At 39.7% G+C, this 19,269-nt stretch overlaps 1 protein-coding gene across 1 annotated transcript; it reads right to left on the minus strand.

Moving 5' to 3' along the window:
* Positions 1-908: 908 nt before the first annotated feature.
* Positions 909-9,885, minus strand: LOC141709087 (DNA-directed RNA polymerase II subunit RPB1). Its single transcript, XM_074512987.1, has 14 exons — positions 9,566-9,885; positions 9,195-9,458; positions 7,831-8,130; positions 7,567-7,725; positions 7,135-7,296; positions 6,825-7,045; positions 6,599-6,740; positions 6,143-6,478; positions 5,753-6,039; positions 5,403-5,661; positions 2,247-5,329; positions 1,945-2,016; positions 1,326-1,382; positions 909-1,195 (listed from the first exon to the last, which is right to left on the minus strand). Exons 1-14 carry the CDS (start codon positions 9,647-9,649, stop codon positions 1,090-1,092), a joined length of 5,532 nt encoding a protein of 1,843 aa, XP_074369088.1. The 5' UTR covers positions 9,650-9,885; the 3' UTR covers positions 909-1,089.
* Positions 9,886-19,269: the final 9,384 nt, after the last annotated feature.

Here is a 19,269-nt window from a genome sequence, read left to right on the forward strand (position 1 = left end):
AAAAATCTATTTTAAATTTTTATTTATTAAGTTATATTATATTTTTAAAATATTTATATAAATATATAATGATTATAAATTTATAATAAAAATAATAGAATAACATGTGGTCGTAATTTAGTATAATAAATAAACTATATTTAGTATTTTAACAATTTAGTAGTTTAAGAGATATGTAACAATATTTTAATAATAGGATAAGTTGTATTCGTAATTTAGTAGGATAAGTATACTATATTTAGTAGTAGTTTAATAATTTAGTAGTTTATTAGATATATAACACTATTTTTCTATTTTTGTAATAATCAAAATTAGGAAATTATCGTTGAATCAAACCGTTGAACCAAATTATCCGTATTCCAACTATTATAATATAGTATAGAAGTATAGATATAGATTACTTGAACCTTCAACTTGAGAAATGGTTGGCGTCTTTAAATATGATTAATTTCCTCCCGGTTTTATTGACTCTCTATCGAGTTTTACTTGACAAACGTGGTGCTCAACAGAGATGTGTTGATAATATGACTTCATTTTGGTTTCTTCTACTTGAGACTTCAAAAAAACGTCATATTTATACGCAAATATTCATATATGTATTCTTAATTCTATGTCAATATTTGAACTCTTAATTCTGTCATATTTAACTATGTCATATTTAAACGTAAATATTCATCCTTGATTCTATTTTTGAAATCAAAGATGTATATAAATCATTGCCATATCATTAATTCCTGCAAATGGAGGGAAGAGTAAACAAATATTATGTTATATATTATGGTACAACTTTTATTTTAGTACCAAAAATCACTTTTTGATGCTATATTATAATAACAATAACTGTAGCTATACATATTTTGTATTTATGATTGGACTTGTTCTAATAAACTAAATTTAGCAACCCTTCGTGAAACTAAAAACTGATAATTGTCAACACATATACAAAAATTGTGACTTGAACAAACGTTACTATTAAAGAAACATGAAGAAACATGTTCATAACAAAATTCAAATAAATACACTCTGTTCTTTAACAGATTTATGATCCAACCAGTCTAGTAAAAGATACTACAGCCGACGGGAATATTTTCACTTCCCATTTTCCTTGTTGCTCTTTTTGTTGCTCCCCTGAGTATACTGGCTGGTTGAAGATGGTGAATATCCAGGTGCGCTCGGAGAGTATCCAGCACTTGGACTGTCAGGACAAAGAAATGAGGATAAGTAAAGTCTGATCTAAAGCAATCAAATTTTGCCAGGTTACATTACTAAAATTGGGAGGAATTGAAAAAAGACGGCCCAACATAATGAAAAAAACTGCAACTCACCTGTACTGTGGTGAACTTGGACTATAGTCTGGGCTAGCACCAGAATTATTGTAAGGACTGCAATACATAAAAAGTTAATCATTGATTCAACTGAGGTAATAAGAGCAGCATCTTCAAGAAAAAACGAGACAAACAACTTTACAACACAGAGAACAGAAAATCTTATGTTAAAAAAAAAATGTCGTTCATTGTCACCATCATTGCCTACAATTCAGTCAGCAAGACCAACTCAAATGCATAAAGTACATTCAAAGACTAAACATTTCACATTTCGAATAAAAAGAAACAGTCAATGAAAAAGAGGAAAAGAAACAAAGATAATAAAAAATAATACTCCCTCCGTCCCACTGGATTCTTTACATTGGGGCACGAGGGATCGCCAAGCATTTTAAGGCTCCCGTAAATCATGGTTCCCTAAATAATTTTAAATATTTTTTCTTTTGAATAAAAATATAATGTTTAAACTTTTATACAGAAAAATAAAATTCTAAAAATAAATTATAGAACTATATTTTATAGTAGCCTTAAAATGCGTGCCAAGCATGATGAAAAAATATGTAATGAATCCAGTGGGACGGAGTTTCATTTGCGACAAAATCTATAAGAAACATATGTATACCTGCTAGGGCTGTATGTTGGACTTGAAGGGGAATAAGATGGAGATGTAGGAGAATATGAAGGTGACGTTGGGCTGCAAAATGAAGACATGAGAACAGTGCATTAAAAAACTATTAATTACATATAACATCCATAATGATCAAATATATTGAAGGTAAGTTGAGGTGCCAGTGGTAGTGGTGGTATTAGTAGTAGTAATAAAGTTAACTTTAGCGGCATACACTGAATAAGTGTAATTCGGTGCCTAAAGCACTTGCAAATGGGAAAATTTTACTTCAAGAACCAAAAGTGTCTAACACTCACCTGTAACTGGGGGATGTCGGACTGTATGGGCTGGATGGTGATAATCTTGGACTGCTTGGCGAATAAGCCAGGGAAGGGCTGTACTTTGCAGATGAAGGGTTGTAGCTTGGAGATGTCGGACTGTAGCTAGGAGATGTGGGACTGTAGCTTGGTGATGTGGGACTGTAGGCAGGAGATGTGGGACTGTATGATGGGGAAGTTGGGCTGTATGAAGGTGAGGTTGGGCTGTATGAAGGTGACGTTGGGCTGTAGGAGGGGGAGCTGGGGCTGTAGGACGGAGAGGTGGGGCTGTAGGATGGAGAGGTGGGGCTGTACGAGGGTGAGGTGGGGCTGTAGGACGGAGAGGTGGGGCTGTAGGACGGAGAGGTGGGGCTGTAGGCAGGTGAGGTCGGGCTGTAGGCAGGTGAGGTCGGGCTGTAGCTGGGAGAGGTGGGGCTGTAGCTGGGGGATGTGGGGCTGTAGCTGGGGGAGGTGGGGCTGTAGGATGGACTTGTTGGAGAATATGTAGGGCTACTAGGACTATATCCTGGCGAGCTTGGGCTATATGTAGGCGAGCTGGGGCTATAACCAGGTGACGATGGGCTATAGCCAGGAGAAGCAGGGCTATAGCCAGGAGAGGCAGGGCTATACCCAGGAGAGGCAGGGCTATAACCTGGAGAAAGTGGGCTATAACTTGGAGAAGATGTTGGAGAGAATCCCATGCCACCAACGTAAGGAGAAAACTGAGCATCGGTAATGGGCGACAACCGGAGGTTTGGGCTTAGCATATAATTTGGTGACATCATCCCATCATGATATGGGGTCCCCGAGATTGGCGATCGGGCTGGGGTCATGCCGAAGTCCAGACCATCCATGTAGCTAGGAAGCTGAATGTCAATGGCTTGTTGCAACATTTTTTCGTTCAAATACAAAGAACAGTCTCCAGTACCAATTGGCGCCAGTTGACCCAACATAATATTTTCAGTAACACCTCGCAGGTAATCAGTTTCTGCATAAACAGCAGCATCAAGGAGAATGTCAACTGTTTCCTCAAATGAGCATCTCATCATAGGACCTGTGTCATTCCGGTTAATGCCATGACGAGTGATGGCCATCAGGTGACCACGGTATGTCATGGTATCGCAGAGGATAGCCAAGTGCCTGTAGTTCACATAAGATCCATCAAAAGATATAACCACTCGCAGCTCATCCAGTAAGGATCGGCGAACTGCTTCAATTCCAAGAACTTCAATCACTTCAATTAAGTGATTGCTAGTCGTCCTACGCGCGTCAACTTCTTCATGACAAATTACAGCCAAGAGATTAACCCCTTCAGTGTCTAGCATCCACTCGGGCTCAGTCACGAATCCATTATTTTCATCAAATCTGTTTGTTTTCTGCTGTTTAATGAAAACCTTGTTAATGTCAGGTATGCCACGTAGGGCCATTTCTGTCAGCATATTGCTCTCGATTTTCTTGAGAAAAACATCATCTTCTGCGGATTCGTCTTGCAACTCGCCTTTAGGAGCCTCATCATTCATTATGCGTATTCGAAGAATCAGCTTATCAGCGTTATCATCATTGAATATGCAGGTTAGATCATCATCAAATTCAAGATTGATCTTCTCGGCAATATCAGCCATGCTTAACTTCTTGTCAATCATCATTTCCCGGTTCAACTGCACCCGGAGTAGCCAAGGAGAAATTTTATCTGGATCAATTTCTTCATCAGGCATTTCATAATACGATTTGACAAAATCAACATCCTCCTCTATGATGGTACTCATGGGATCTGGATCATACCATACTTCAGTAGCTTGTGTCACACTTCGCAAAGTGGTATACTCCAAAGCACATTGTACATTCTTGGCCTTCTCTTTTGAAGAGCTAACGTTTGGCTTCAAGTAAACAGATAGTGATGGAGTTTTAATCTTTTTCGCAACATTAATAATTTCCCGCAACCTTGGAACACCAAGAGTCACATTCTTGGCACTCACACCAGCATAGTGAAAAGTGTTGAGAGTCATTTGAGTAGCAGGCTCACCAATAGACTGGGCAGCAACACAGCCAATCATTTCTCCTGGGGCTACGAGGGACTGCAAAAAACGTGATTCTATCTCCCCAATGACCCATTCAAACGCCTCCCGAGTAAGTCTATACTCTTTCAAAACTCTCTTGCTTGCGAATGTACTGCGAAGAAGAATATTAAAAAAGAGGGTTGCGTTTTTCTGAGCTTCCATGCTCATCAAATCTTCACCAGGAACAACCTTTAATCTTTCCTGAAGCTTATCAACAGATTCGACAATCTCCATTGGATGCATATCAGAAGGTCTTCTCAAATCAACCTTAAAAGTCTTCTGCGCATTCCAAATAAGCCTCTTAAGATTCACGGGCATAGGCCAGGTGTTATCACCAGTTGTTGTGATCTCTGTTCCAAGCTGGAATCTGTCTGCTTCAAGCTTCTGGACTTCAGCATCAAACACATTACGGAACTCTCGAATTGTTTTTAAATCCTCTACGTGTTCTGGAAGCATATAACTTGGATTCCAATTTCCATCATCAATCTCATACCTGAAAACCTTGTCAAATTCATTTTTCTTCATTTTAAGGGAGTCCAGTTTCTGAGACTCAATCCAAACAGCGTCCATGCCATCCTCCCCATAGAGAAACTGGATCACATCCCCTAGTGAATTCCTGACAGTACCATCATACTTGACCATAATATCTTCCATAGCCTTTACTAGCCGCCTTTGGATATAACCCGTCTCAGATGTCTTGACTGCAGTATCTATCAACCCTTCTCGACCTCCCATAGCATGGAAAAAGAACTCTTGTGGGGTTAACCCTCGTAGATAAGAATTCTCCACGAAACCACGACTTTCAGGTCCATAATCATCCTTGGTGAAATGAGGAAGAGTTCGATCAATGAATCCATATGGAATTCGCTTCCCCTCAACATTCTGCTGTCCCACACAAGCAGTCATTTGTGATATATTAATAAAACTTCCTTTAGACCCAGCTGTAACCATTGCCTTCAGATTGTTACTCTCCGACAAACTCTTCTCAGCACTGCTCCCAGCATCATCTCGAGCTTTGTTCAAGACCTAAAAGGAGAATTATTAGAAAATTCAACATTATGTAACACTGACCTTGCTATACATATTATTATTTTTGTACCTGATTAACTTTGTTCTCAAATGATTCCATCATAGTACGACCAGGCTCTGGTTCTAAATCCTTATCTTGTGCTGATCTAATCAATTCTTTCACTGCATTCTTAGCAGTAGAGATAGTTTCATTAATTTTTTCCATAGTCGCAGCATCCGCTATAGTATCTCCTATACCAATGCTGAAACCCTGCTGCAGAAGCCAGTAGTTGACAAGCCACTGGGTGTGTCCCAGGAATTTACGAGCAGCATCTGGGCCAACTTCCTCCCTGTGTACATTAAATGTATAACACCACTAAATAAATTAAATAAAAATTAAGTACACAATAAAAAGCTTCCTCCTTTACTGACGAATATTACCAAATGACATGGATAAGACTTCCGGTAGAAGCTCCTAGGGTCTTCTTGCAAAGCGTGCCAGTAATGACTTCCCCCTTTTCTATTCGAACCTGAGTATCTCCTGGTGTTATATGTCCAGTTTCACCATCAGCATGCCAAGCTGATTGCCTCATAAGATTTATCTGCTTGGGGATGATAAGATTAAACACTTGCTTTCCCGTCCAAAGCGGTCTAGGCTTCAGTATGGCAGGTGCAGGTACTTTTCCATCAAAATCCTCCCACCACATGAGGATGTTCATAAAGACGTCCTGCAGAAAACAGGACCCGTATTAAAATACAAAGGATCAGATGGAAACAATATTTATTTGCACAGAGTACATTCAAGAGATATAAACCAAAGCAGCAAAGCACCTTCTCAATAAAGGTATCTCTCTTAGTTATCTTTCGACACCCTAAGAGTGTATCCTGCACTATACCCATAACTGGTCGATTTGCTTGTGGAGACACAATGCATTTGGGTACCATCATCAACTCTAGAACTTCTGCCCTGGTTTCAAATGACTGGGGAACATGCATGTTCATTTCATCTCCATCAAAATCAGCATTGTACGGCGAAGTGACCGACAGATTCAACCGGAAGGTTGAATACGGCATGATTTTGATACGATGCCCCATGATAGACATTTTGTGAAGACTTGGTTGCCGATTAAACAAAACGAAGTCTCCATCATTCAAGTGTCGCTCAACCTGTAACAAGGAACAAGTAATTAAGGATCTGCAAATTGAAATTGTAAGGAAATCACTGGTGTTCCTGACATGGCCAATCAAATTTAAACAACATAAAAGAAACAGCTAAAATATCAATACCTTGTATCCAAGTTCTAAATGATGATCACTGCTTTTCTTCAAATAGCGGAGATCGAGCCTCTGACCATCTTCCCTAATAATGTATTTGGCACCAGTTTTGCCAGGAGGAGGATGAGGACCATACTCAACGAGTTCCTTCAGCCTAGAGGAGAATGAATATAACATTCAAAACTTACACAGACTTATTAGGATTGCACTAGACCAAATATTATTAACAATACAATACCTTTCAATGTTGTAAGGGGTTACAGTCTCCGGATAAGTTAAATTCAGAGCTATACTCCATGGAACTCCAAGTTGATCGATATTGATAGTTGGATCTGGAGTGATAACTGTTCGTGCAGAGAAATCCACACGCTTCCCCATCAAATTTCCTCTGATACGACCCTCCTTAGCTTTGAGCCTACTGCAAATGGATTTGATTGGCCGCCCTGACCTCTGTGTAGCCTGAACAGTAAATAACATGGGCAACTATTGAGTAAATTTTGCAATACAGTAACAGTTAATCACTTTAGAGGTATGCATTTTGAACATACCCTGGGCTGTCCAGGAAGCTCATTGTCAAAATATGTAGCAACATGGAACTGCAACAGTTGAGCAAATTCAGAAATTATGTGAGCTGGAGCTCCATTCCTCTCCTGCTTTCTTAGATTCTCATTGTGTCTGATAATCATAGCCAGCTGATGAGTCAGATCATCCTGTAACAAGAGAAGCGAGAGAGATAGAGAGACTTCAGTATTGAACTTGGTTTAATGAATGTAAAACCTCTCCACTTGGGCCACTTAAATACAGTAAAGCATCTCATCCCAGCTCTTACCGACTTGTAATTTAACTCAGATTTTGTTAACAAACACAAAGGCACAATAAGGTTTTCCAATTTTTACTTTAACAAGTAAATTATGTGGGAAAAAGAAAAAGACAAGTTACTACAAGTATTAAATCACGAAAGTGTTCAAGAAAAGACTTGCCTCACTCCGAGCAGAAGTATCCATCATTACAGAAGGTCTAACAGGAGGAGGAGGAATTGGAAGAACTTGCAGGATCATCCAGTCCGGACGTGCGTACTTCGGATTTAAGCCCAGTAACATGCAATCTTCATCACTTATCCGCTTGAGCACATTTAGCACCTATGGGAATTGTTAAATAATGATGTTCTAAGATTAGATTATCAAAACCACATGTTTGGAAAACAAAGATGCAAGTATTATCAAAAGTGTATTAAATGAACTTACCCTCTCAGCTGAAAGCTGTTGTTTCCTTTCAACAGGCTCAGGAAGCTGTTCTGGATCGTCATTTCTCTTTTTCTGAATCTTGTATTCGGCAATCATTTTCATACCTTCAATAGTAATCTTTGGCTGTTGAGCACCACAACCTCCCCTACTCTTCTTAACTGGTTCATCAGTATCCTGGCTTTGGGACTCTATCTCGTCACCACCCTCACATTTAGTTTTGCTCTTGCAGGAATCTAAAATCTTTTTAAGCCTATTTTTTGGATTCCTGATTTTCTGAGCTTGTTTAAATTTATAATCCTCCTAGAAGAAACAAAAAAAATTGAGAAAGACCTTAAAAACAGTATGACTAAAATAATCAAGGAATAATATACAAGGAATAACCAAAAATATCTTGACAAAGTTAAAACATGAAAGAATGTTTCCACCCCTATCACATTCAAGAAGAGTATTAGCTTGAAAAATTTGCAAGTTAGAGAGTAAAATTGATCAAAGATGTAGCACAGAGAGAACACATGAACTCAAACAGAGATTCACTAATAATCTACACAGATGCTGACAGAATTTAAATCTAAAAACCGTAGTTCAGTTTCCACCTTTGCACTAGCATTTATGAACATATATATATTTGAAACCAACTATTGCTTTTCTTTCATGAATTAAAATGCATATTGTTTATAATCTTTGGCAGTTCTATTGTATATAGAACCTGGGCTTATGACGACGGGTTAAAAAAGAATATTCAGTCAACACATTTGTGATATGTAACTTCTATATATCAATATATGCACGATCCCTGACGTGAAGTGTCTCATAACAGTCACAACACGTCATTTAGCTTCCAGGTATAATATTCTACAATACTAAAAAACAACTACAACTTCTAATCAGATAAACTGTCAGATATATGTATATATATGAGCTTCTCATAAAAAAATTGCGGGTAGCGTATTTAAGACAGCAAAAGGTTCGCATACATATATTCTATTTAAGGGAAATACAACTAAAGCAATTTGTCACGCATATTAAAGAAACAACTCATAAATATATTTTGCGGGAAACAGAACTAGAAGCAAGTAAAGTGTCAGCTTTCTAAGAACTCCAGCGCGAAATAGTATTAAAGCAAGTAAAGTGTCACATATAACAAGAACCCAGCATGAATATATCCAGTGGGTACATTTTTTCTCAACAGTGTCCAATAACATTCATAACCTTATCAAAGTGACTTCAGTTATCCTAATCTTTCCTTTATAATACAAATAACAACAGGGCATTTATTATCAATACCACCATGTAAACAATTTAATCATTCCAAATTCAAAGTAAAGCAATTCAGTACATTATAAACATTTGAATAAAGAAATTACCTCATCCGCGAGGATTTTGGAGCAATTAAAGCAAACGCAACGCATAATACTGAGCACAGTCTTAAGAAAACCAATGTGAAACATCGGTTTGGCAAGCTCCAAGTGACCGAAATGCCCAGGACACTCGGCCATATTAGCCATACAAGTCTCACACTTCATTTTTCGATCAATAGTTCCAAGCCTCGGGTCACTTAATCCACTCGGTTTCGGCTTCCCTCTCTCTGTCGTCTCACCGTGCTCGATATGCACAACTGACATTTGTCTCTGCAACAACAAACAACAATTCCACATCACAAACTTAAAATACAGCTCAATTACATAAACAGTGAACAATTATTAACAATAGAGAGCTCAAAAGTTTCGAAAATTACAATCTCATCGGGACTGAGTATGCCGAACTGGACCATACGAACTTTGGCAACCTCAGCCGGAGAAAATGGAAATCGCATATCCATGATTGCGTTCCGATCGTATAAAATTAATTGAATTAATTAGGGTTTGGAATTGAATATTTTGAAATTCTAGGGTTTTGAAATTGATTAAGATAGAGTACTGTTACTGTTACAATATTTAAATGAAATATATATATATAGATATAAAAGTTTGTATGTATATAAGAAGTTTGTTATGAAAGAAGAAAGAGAGTATTAGAAATCGTCTCTCTTCGCACTCTCGAGAGAGTCGATGAAGAATGAATGAAAAGAGGGGAGATGGGGGGTGAGGCCTTTATTTATAGACGGAGAGCCGGGGATTTCGCTACCCTAGGCTGTGAATTGTCTTTATTACCCCCGGGTTATGGGCCTTTTTGTTTGGGCCGTGTAGCGTATTCCAAATGTGAATATAATTTCAATTTAGGTATTATTTATTCGGAAAATGAAAATATGAAATTATAGGATTTAAAAAACACGTCAAAAAACCATTATAAAATGCTTAGTTGCAAGTATTATTGGTTATTGTCTTATTAGTGACATCCATGAAAAAAGAAATTTAAATTCTAACAATTTTCTTTTAAAAATTAATTTTTCATAAATTGAGATGATTAAGATATAAGATTTATAGTACAAATTTTCAAATAATTTCCATCATGTTCTTTTTCAAAAAAAAAACTATTTAGAAAACTAAAAAATACACAAAATATATTTAATAAATTTCTCTTCTCCTGTGTGTTTACCATGAAAACTCTTGGAGGCATTAGAGCATATGCATCGGAGGGAGTAAACATTGAACAGGAGGGAATAAACATTGATTCATCAGCATTATTAATTGTAACTTGCAAAACTAGCATGCACCAGTTCCATTTTTATTACATCAAAAATTGATACTCCATCAATCCATCAACCAAACCGTTGATTTTTTATGGAGTTGTTAATGGGCATCAATTGGTGTAATCCACACAAATATATCAAATTTTCATGTCTTTTACGAATTATCACCTCTAATCTCCCGCAAAACACGGTTCTTATATATATTTATTAATTTAATATTATTTAAATTTTAAATTTATTTAAAATCTTGAAATTGATAATATAAATATTATATATTAATATTAATATAATATATAATCAAAATGATTCGAAATTTAAAATTTTATTATTTAATATACTTTTAGTTATTATAATGAATGTTATTGGCGGTAACGAACCCTCGACTTTTAATAGCCTTTTTAGATTATCCATATTTCTTGTATTATATTGGATATATATGATTTATTTGATGAATAGTAATTGATGAATTGATGGAGTTTTGACTTTTGCGGGTGCATAAAAATTAAGAAAAAAGTTATTTTAACTTTTAGCGTGAATAGTAACTAACTCCGTTGATTGAATTGATGAATTGATATACTTTACGGGTGCATATGTTCTTAGAGTTGGGCCCTTTGTCCCTATAACCATCCCCCTAAAAGCCCATCCGGCATTATAACTTTCAAATTCGGAGTTGTGATTATGGATCTTACTCCAAGATACAACTTACAAGGATGCAACAAAATTGAATGTTTTGAATGAAAAGCCCAATAGGTATTTGTAACGCAAGTCCATTATCAACTTTCTTTTCTTTTTCCCTCTATAAGTTTTTCATTATAAAGTCCTTCGGCTATTTTGTCTTCCAAAGCTAAATTCATCAAGTTTTAATTATAATTAAAAATATTAAATCATATGTAAAAAAATATATATATTCAACGTTCGTTAGACAAGATTTTGAATTTAAAAATTATATAAAGATAAGAGAAAAATACCCTAAACACGTACTTAGAGGTCTTATCTGAGTACATAGTGTAATTTTAATGGCAAAATTGTAATTTTTTAAATTAATTTTGTGATGACAATAATACCCCTCGTGCATTCAAATCAAAAATAGTACGTACTTAGAAATATCAATCTTTAAAAATAATTTACAATTGGTTTTAAAATAATATGAAATCGATTTTAAATTAGGAAAATTGAAAATAAAAAAAGTTGAAACGGGAAAGAGGGTTTTATGTGCCCGATGAATAAGTTACTTTTAAGTGATAAGTATATGAACAGTTATAAGGTATATATAAGTGTTTGGTTAAAATTTTACTTATAAGTCTGATTTTTTTTATTTAAATGAACTAAAATAAACAATTTTTAAATAAAATTATTTTAATTCATGAATTTTAAATTAGATTAATGTTTAAAAATATATTTTTGTAAAAGTAAAGTTAACAAAAAGGAGAAAAATAAAAATAAATTAAGAAAAAGTACGTTGTTACTAACATTTAGCTTATCAACTTATAAATTGTAAATTCAATTTATAAATTGAGTAGACAAATACTCGTCGATAAGTTATTATGAATTTGTAAGTGACTTATAAGCGGGAAACAAAGACGCCCTATATCAATATTTCCGATATGACCGAACTATTACGGTTAATCATCAAAACATATCACATAAGAAAGTGGGCCCAGACTTAAATATATAGAATGTATGATGGGCCCGTTCACATACAAAATGGGTGAATTGATCCCACTGTCCATCAGTGTAGCTTGTTTTATCCAAAGCGATCATGAAAGGAGCCTGCAACAAAAGATAGGATTAGATTTAGCTCTTTCATCAACTCTGATTACATTTGCACTTTGCAAATTGCATTTATATTGGGGGAGAAAGTAGGATGTGGACCAAACTAATATAATTTTAAACTCTCCTGGATCTTGTATGGATGATTTGTTTTCATTATTTATTGTGACTTCATTTTGTAGTTGATTATCAAATAAGTAAGAGTTTATAGTATTAACAAACATAGGAACAAACACTTGTGGTTGCCATTTTGCATGATCCATTGAGGACTGCGACATGAAAATAAACGTTCTGATCATTTAACTTGGGCATTTTTCATGAATATATGTGTGATTGTTAGACGGGTGCAGCAGAGAGGTTTGTCACGAGAAGAGTGTGAAAACTTCTCATCATCTTTCATTCTGTGTTTACTCATTTAATCTGGGTGTTTTTGCACCAAATAAAAAAGTTAAATCTTAAGCTTAATCTCTAAAAAATTATATAGTTCCATAATTTCTAATAATTATTTTTGCATATATGAAAAAGCGATATTAAATTATTTTTGTTCTTATAGTTATTAATAGTATTAGTTGCTCGTGTACGTGCTACAATTTCACTTTTGAAGCCATATGACTAATTGCATGATATGGTAGATGGGTTGTGTTCAGTTTAAGTTTTTTTGAACAGGTTTGTGGTAATTCAAAATATTTAGTTTGGAGAGTGATCTCCAAGAAAAATTGTTATACCCAAAATTTGGCATTGGAGTGACTCGGATCAAACGCGGATTAAGTACAGTCAAGACCGGTATTACATTGTGGAAGGTTAGGACACGTCCATATAATGGGGATGCGTCTACATGTTAAAAGATGTTTTGTAGGCAGGCGATGGTGAAGCATGGGAGTGCATCGCTTGGGATGGACGCGCCCAAGAGAGGTGGACGCGTCAACCTTGATGAAGGCATTTGGCAAACATGGTCTTGCAGCAATAACAGCTCGAGGACGCGTCTGTCTTGCCTAGGACGCGCCCTGTGTAGTGGAATATTGTGCACCAGGGTTTTGAGGAAGCTGTGCAGATTTCATGAAGGAGAGGACGCGCCCAGGGTCTTAGGACGCGTCCAGTGCCCTGGTCCATCTATTCTCAATGGTGATTTTAGGATAAGGCTTGCATGGAGAGGAGCAGTGGAGATTATTTTTACTAATGTATTTGTTGTAGGTACTCTTGGAAGAATTCCCTCCTTGAGACGGTCGAGGAGGGGGATGTTCGTGAAAAGCTTGTAGGCCTCCAGGGGTATGCCTGATGATTGAAGGCCTCCTCCTGTATTCAACGGGTGTCCTCGTTGGGGATGCGGGGTTAACATTGGTGTGTGCTTTGGGAACTCTATTCTTGTATTCAACGGGTGTCCTCGTTGGAGAACTTTGGAGTCATCCTGCACTTTGCACCCAAGAGCTTGGGATCACCTGTCCTGTTATCTGGTGGGTTATCCTCATTCGGGGGACAGGGATGCGTCCCGCACTTGGGGTGAACTATGGCTATACCTGCGTCCGTGAATCAAGGGAAATAGCTGTAGCGGAGTGTTATCCTTGCGCAGGGAGATGCATTATCCGTGAAGTCCTGCGATTACGGACGAGCCTTGGGCCTTTGCGGTTGGGCCTCATAGTTGGACATTTCTAAAGCTAGCGGAAGACGGACTTTGGATGGGCTTCTACCGGGCCTAGGAATAAGAATTCTAAGCCCATTAGATTTCTTGTTCCACAAGAACTACGTCAGGCTTGATCCCTATATAAAGAGTACGTAGGCACATTGAAAGGGTAAGAAGTTGAGAGCTGATAAGAGAGTCACCACTTACTCTGATCAATCTCAGCCTAAAACAACCACAAACCACCACACACCGCTTGATTTTCCGGCGAAGAACCACCGTCATATATCTTAATTCCGGCGAGAAACCTAAATCTTTGTTGTTACCAGATTCCTCCGTCAATAAATTGGCGCTAGAAGGAGGGGTGCTGATTAAGATTGTAATCTTAGGAGGAAAAGATGTCTTACAATCGTGATGGAAGTTCTTATGATGGAAGTGATAACATATCTGAAGAAGAAGGCGAGGGAGGCTACATTCGCCATGAACCCTACGTTCCCAGAAACATGGCAGATCCACTGAGAGCTCCGGATGTGGGGGGACACCTCCGGTTCTCATCAACAACGCTGATATCCTGGAGCAGTTGTACCGCATGGGGGATACTCTTAATAGTTTTCACTCAAGACTGAATACGGTGGAGCGCCGGAGAACGAGGAGAGGTCGTCGTTTTCCCCGTCACAGCCACGCCGTGGGGAAGGCGCCAGTAGTTGAAGGAGATACCCAGGGCAGCGGAGAAAACCCGCGAATCACTCCACGGCGCTGGGAGTATTCTGACGATGTAGAACCTATTGTGGAGCTTGTCGATGAGGATATTGATGGTAGGGAAAGGCCTCACCTTGGTAACCAAGTGGTGCCACACCCACATAGGTCTGGGCGTATAATGGACGAGCGTCGTCGTGCGGAGAACACTCAGAATCAAGACGAGGAAGGAAGAGATTTTTCAACCTTAAAAAGAAGGCTTGGCATAAGGTTGGAAGATGACGATTTGAGGATGCTGCTTGTAGAATGGCAAAAGGAAAGAAACGCTGAAGAAACGAGGTTCCGTGATATAACGCGTGTGCCCCCTACATTCCAAAGGGATGACAGGGTGCTGCACCGCGAGCACGAGCGTGCTCCTCCGCGAGGAAGGCCCGGGAATTACTATCGGGGATATCAGAGGAATGGACGAGGAAGGATGGGATACCAATATGGAAGAACGCCCTACAATGGTAGGAGAGATGGCGCACCCCCCATTGAAGAAAATCTTGTCGTTATTCCTGTAGCTTCCCACAGTGCTACGGGTAATGGGTCCAGAGTGCGTCCTCATGACCAGGATGGCGATCGAATTCAAGTAAGAGTGCAAAATAATGATGAAATTCCGCGACGCGATCAAGAGGAACCTCGCGTGCGGGACAACGTTCAAAACCAAGTTGGTAACATACCACAGCCGCAGCCTCAGGGCGAGGGGCGGTGAGATCCACCGCTACACCAAGGGGGTAATCAAGGGGAACCCCAACAAGTCGCGGAGCAACCCCAGCAGCCTAATGCTCAAACCATTCCTGGAGTAGGGACGTTTAATGTGAACGATCTCAAAAGGTTGCTCAACCATCTTGAAGGAGGAAGGGTAACGGCAACTGCGCAAGCTCCGTCTCCTTTTGTTGTTGTTGTGAGGGAGGCGCGATTGCCAACAGGATACAGGAAACTAACCAATGACTTGCATTTTCATGGGAACTCTGATCCTGTGGAATTCCTGGGGCGTTTCAACATTGAAATGGATGTGTATCAAGTACCTGATTTGGGTCGATGCCGTCTCCTGGTGGCCACTTTTAGAGAAGGCGCTCAACAGTGGTTCCAGAAACTTGTTCCAGGTGTGATCACATCTTGGGAACAGATGAAAACTTTGTTTTTAACTCAATTCCAAGCTGCAGTGAAGTACACGCCACCAATTACCACACTGGCTAATGTGAAACAGAAGGAGGGAGAAAGTTTGAACTCATATTTTAAAAGGTTCAATACAGAATACACTTTGGTAAGGGGCGCGATTGATGAAATGCTGAAAATACTTCTTATAGCTGGACTACGTGTGGGAACAGATTTCTAGAAGCACCTGCAAGGGAAGGACTTTGTGTCGTTAGCTGATATGCTTGCGCAAGCGGAATCATTCAAAGCAATTGAGCAGTCGCTTGCAGAAACAAAAAAGAATGACAACACCCATAACTCCAAGGGGCGAGCCAAGAGAAGAGATAGATCCTTGAGCCCAGATTATCGGCGGAATGCCAGAAGCCCTAATAGGGTGAACACCGTGAACACGCGGAGAGATTGGAGCCCGCCATCGAACTATGAGAGAAGGGTCAGCAATTATACCCCACTGGCAGCATCTATTGATCATATCTTCGAGGTAAATAAGGATAGAGGAATCTTCAAGAAACCAGACCGCCTAACTTCATGGAAGAGTAGAGACAAGAAGAAGTATTGTGATTACCATGAGTCTACCGGCCATGACACCCACGAGTGTCGTCACCTAAAAGATGAAATTGAGGAATTGATCAAGGCTGGGTATCTGGGAGAGTGGATTGATAAGGTGAAACGACGCAGGGGAAGCGATGACAAGGGTAAGGATGAAAGGCAGCCCCCGCGGGTGGAAGATGTTGAAAAAATAGCGGAAGTTAAGTTTCAAAGGGCTGGTAGTATCAGGGCAATTTTTGGAGGACACCCTTTTGTTGGTGATAGTAATCGAGCATTGGAAAGAAATGTGAGAGAAGCACGGCATCCGCCACTCACTAACATTCATAGTTTGGAAGATAGACCCCCAAAAATATTCAAAGGGGAGTCAGCTGATATTACGTTCAGGGAGAGAGAGTCAAGATGGGTACATCATCCCCACAACAATGCGCTGGTAATAACTATGCTTATCGGAGCAATGAATGTGCATCGGGTCTTCTTGGACAACGGGAGCTCTGCGAACATCATGTATTACAGCACGTACAAAAAATTGGGTTTCCCAGATAGCAACATGTATTTTGAAGATGCACACGTCTATGGTTTTACTGGAGAAGCAGTAAGGGTTATGGGTTCAGTTAGGCTTCCCGTTACACTTGGGGAAGGAGCTTTGTCTGTCACTCAAATGATAGATTTCAAGGTGTTGGATCAGGATTCCGCGTATAACGTGTTGGTGGGAAGACCGTGGTTAAGGGCGTTCAGGGTGATAACCTTGATACATCACTTGATGATAAAGTTCCCGACACCTAACAGAATAGGCAGTCTGAGAGGGTCGCAGTACGAGTGACGCGACTGCTATTACAAGGCTGTTAAAGAATTCCGCAGGAGAAGGTACGAGGGAAAGAGTTTTCCATTTGAGGGTGCGGAGGACATTCATACAAAACCGAGTGGAGAGGTTCATGCCCACTATTTCGTAGAAGGCCCCGAAGAGGAAGAAACCTATGTCACCGGGAACTCTATTTTGACGCTGGGGAATGTTTCGAGGATCCATAGCGTGGAACAAGTTGTGGTGAACCATGCAGAGGAGATCTTGTAGAAGGAGGTTAACGGGGAAAAATTGGAAGGAAGAAGTGAGATTTTGCAAGGTCTCAGAAATAACTTTAAGGTGGATGCTCCTCAAAAAGAGGACGCGCCCTTGAAGAGTAAAAATGGAATTGAGGTTGATGCTCCTCCAAATGAGGACGCGCCCTCTTCACCCGCGTCGCACAAAACCATGCCTTGTCCTGAGGCACTCATGGGGACGCGCCCTCAGATGCAAGAATGGAAGTCGAGGACCCCCGAGACTTTGATTTCGATTTGCATCCCAGGATCCTGCCCGCCGAAAAGACGGGACCGGCCGAAGACACAATATCTATTCTGGTTGACAAAAGGACCCGAACAAGGTTTTGAAAGTGGGATCCCAGTTAAATGATGAAATGAGGGGAAGTCTTACCCGCTTCTTAATTGTAAATCTTGATATCTTCGCATGAAGTCATTCAGACATGGTGGAAATCGACCCAGAAGTAATGTGTCACCGGTTGAATATCTTCCCGAATTGTACGGGCATACGTCAAAAACGCCGCACGGTGAGCGGGGAAAAGGCGATAGCATTAAAAGAAGAAGTAGACTGGTTGTTGGAGGTGGGGCTAATCAAAAAATCTTTCAACCCCGAATGGCTTGCAAATCCAGTGCTTGTGAAGAAGCCGAACGGGAAGTGGAGGACGTGTGTGGATTTCACAGATCTCAATAAGGCCTGCCCAAAGGATAGCTTCCCGCTCCCACGAATTGATCAGTTGGTTGACGCGACAGCAGGGCATGCCTTGCTAAGTTTTATGGATGCATACTCTGGTTACAATCAAATTTCGATGTACGGTCCCGATCAAGAGCATACATCCTTCATCACTGACAGGGGGTTATACTGTTACATAGGAATGCCGTTTGGTTTAATTAACATTGGCGCAACCTACCAACGGTTGGTAAACATGATGTTCAAGAACTAAATTGGGAGAACCATGGAGGTGTATGTGGATGATATGCTGATAAAGTCCAAGGCGGCAAATGACCATATCAAGCACCTGATGGAAATGTTTGACATTCTAAGGAGGTTTTGCATGAAGTTAAACCCACAAAAGTGTGTGTTCGGCGAGGAGTCAAGCAAGTTTCTCGGGTTCATCGTCAACCATAGGGGAATTGAGGCCAACCCCACAAAAATCAAGGCATTATTGGATATGAAGTCACCTACCAATGTAAAAGAGGTACAGAGTTTAACTGGGAGGATTGTCGCGCTGAATCGATTTGTTTCAAAGTCTTCCGATAGATGTAAGGAATTCTTCAAAGCCATTAAGCTGGCAGGGAAGGACTTCATGTGGGCACCAGAGTGTGAAGAGGCCTTTAGGAAGATCAAGGAACAACTGGGGAACCCTGCCATGTTATCAAAACCATTGGATGGGGAATCTCTAATACCGTACCTCGCAGTGTCTGAGTATTCAATCAGTGCAGTTCTGGTAAGAGAGGAAGATGGGCAGCAATCACCAGTGTATTATGCGAGCAAGCGGTTGCACGACGCTGAAACTCGCTACACAAGCATGGAGAAGTTGGTTTATGCCCTAATTCTTGCATCAAGAAAGTTACGGCCGTATTTCCAAGCCCATAGAGGTGAAGTCCGTACGACATACCCACTACGGCAAGTCCTTTACAAACCAGATTCATAAGGGAGAATGCTGAAGTGGGTCGTGGAGTTGGGACAGTTTGATTTGGAATATATGCCCCGGACGGCGATTAAAGGACAAGCCTTAGCTGATTTCTTGTTGGAATTTGACTCCGCGATTGACGACAAAGCTTTAGTGATGCTACACTCACTTCACGTTAAGGAGTCTTTGGAGGAATTTCCACATCCCTGGTGGATCTTGCATGTAGATGGGGCAGTTAACAATGGAGGAGCAGGTGCGGGTATAGTACTCGTGTCTCCAGA

The sequence above is a fragment of the Apium graveolens genome, chromosome 2 (genome assembly GCF_009905375.1).
Source record: "Apium graveolens cultivar Ventura chromosome 2, ASM990537v1, whole genome shotgun sequence".
NCBI classification, from domain to species: domain Eukaryota; kingdom Viridiplantae; phylum Streptophyta; class Magnoliopsida; order Apiales; family Apiaceae; genus Apium; species Apium graveolens.

What these genes read in the sequence shown, in the direction of transcription:
- LOC141709087 (XM_074512987.1), bottom strand. Translation starts at nt 9,649, where the DNA reads ATGGATATGCGATTTCCATTTTCTCCGGCTGAGGTTGCCAAAGTTCGT. An exon ending in TACTCAGTCCCGATGAGATT is followed by an intron (nt 9,459 to 9,565) that starts GTAATTTTCGAA and finishes TTGTTGTTGCAG; the next exon opens with AGACAAATGTCAGTTGTGCA. An exon ending in CCAACATACAGCCCTAGCAG is followed by an intron (nt 1,383 to 1,944) that starts GTATACATATGT and finishes TATGTATTGCAG; the next exon opens with TCCTTACAATAATTCTGGTG.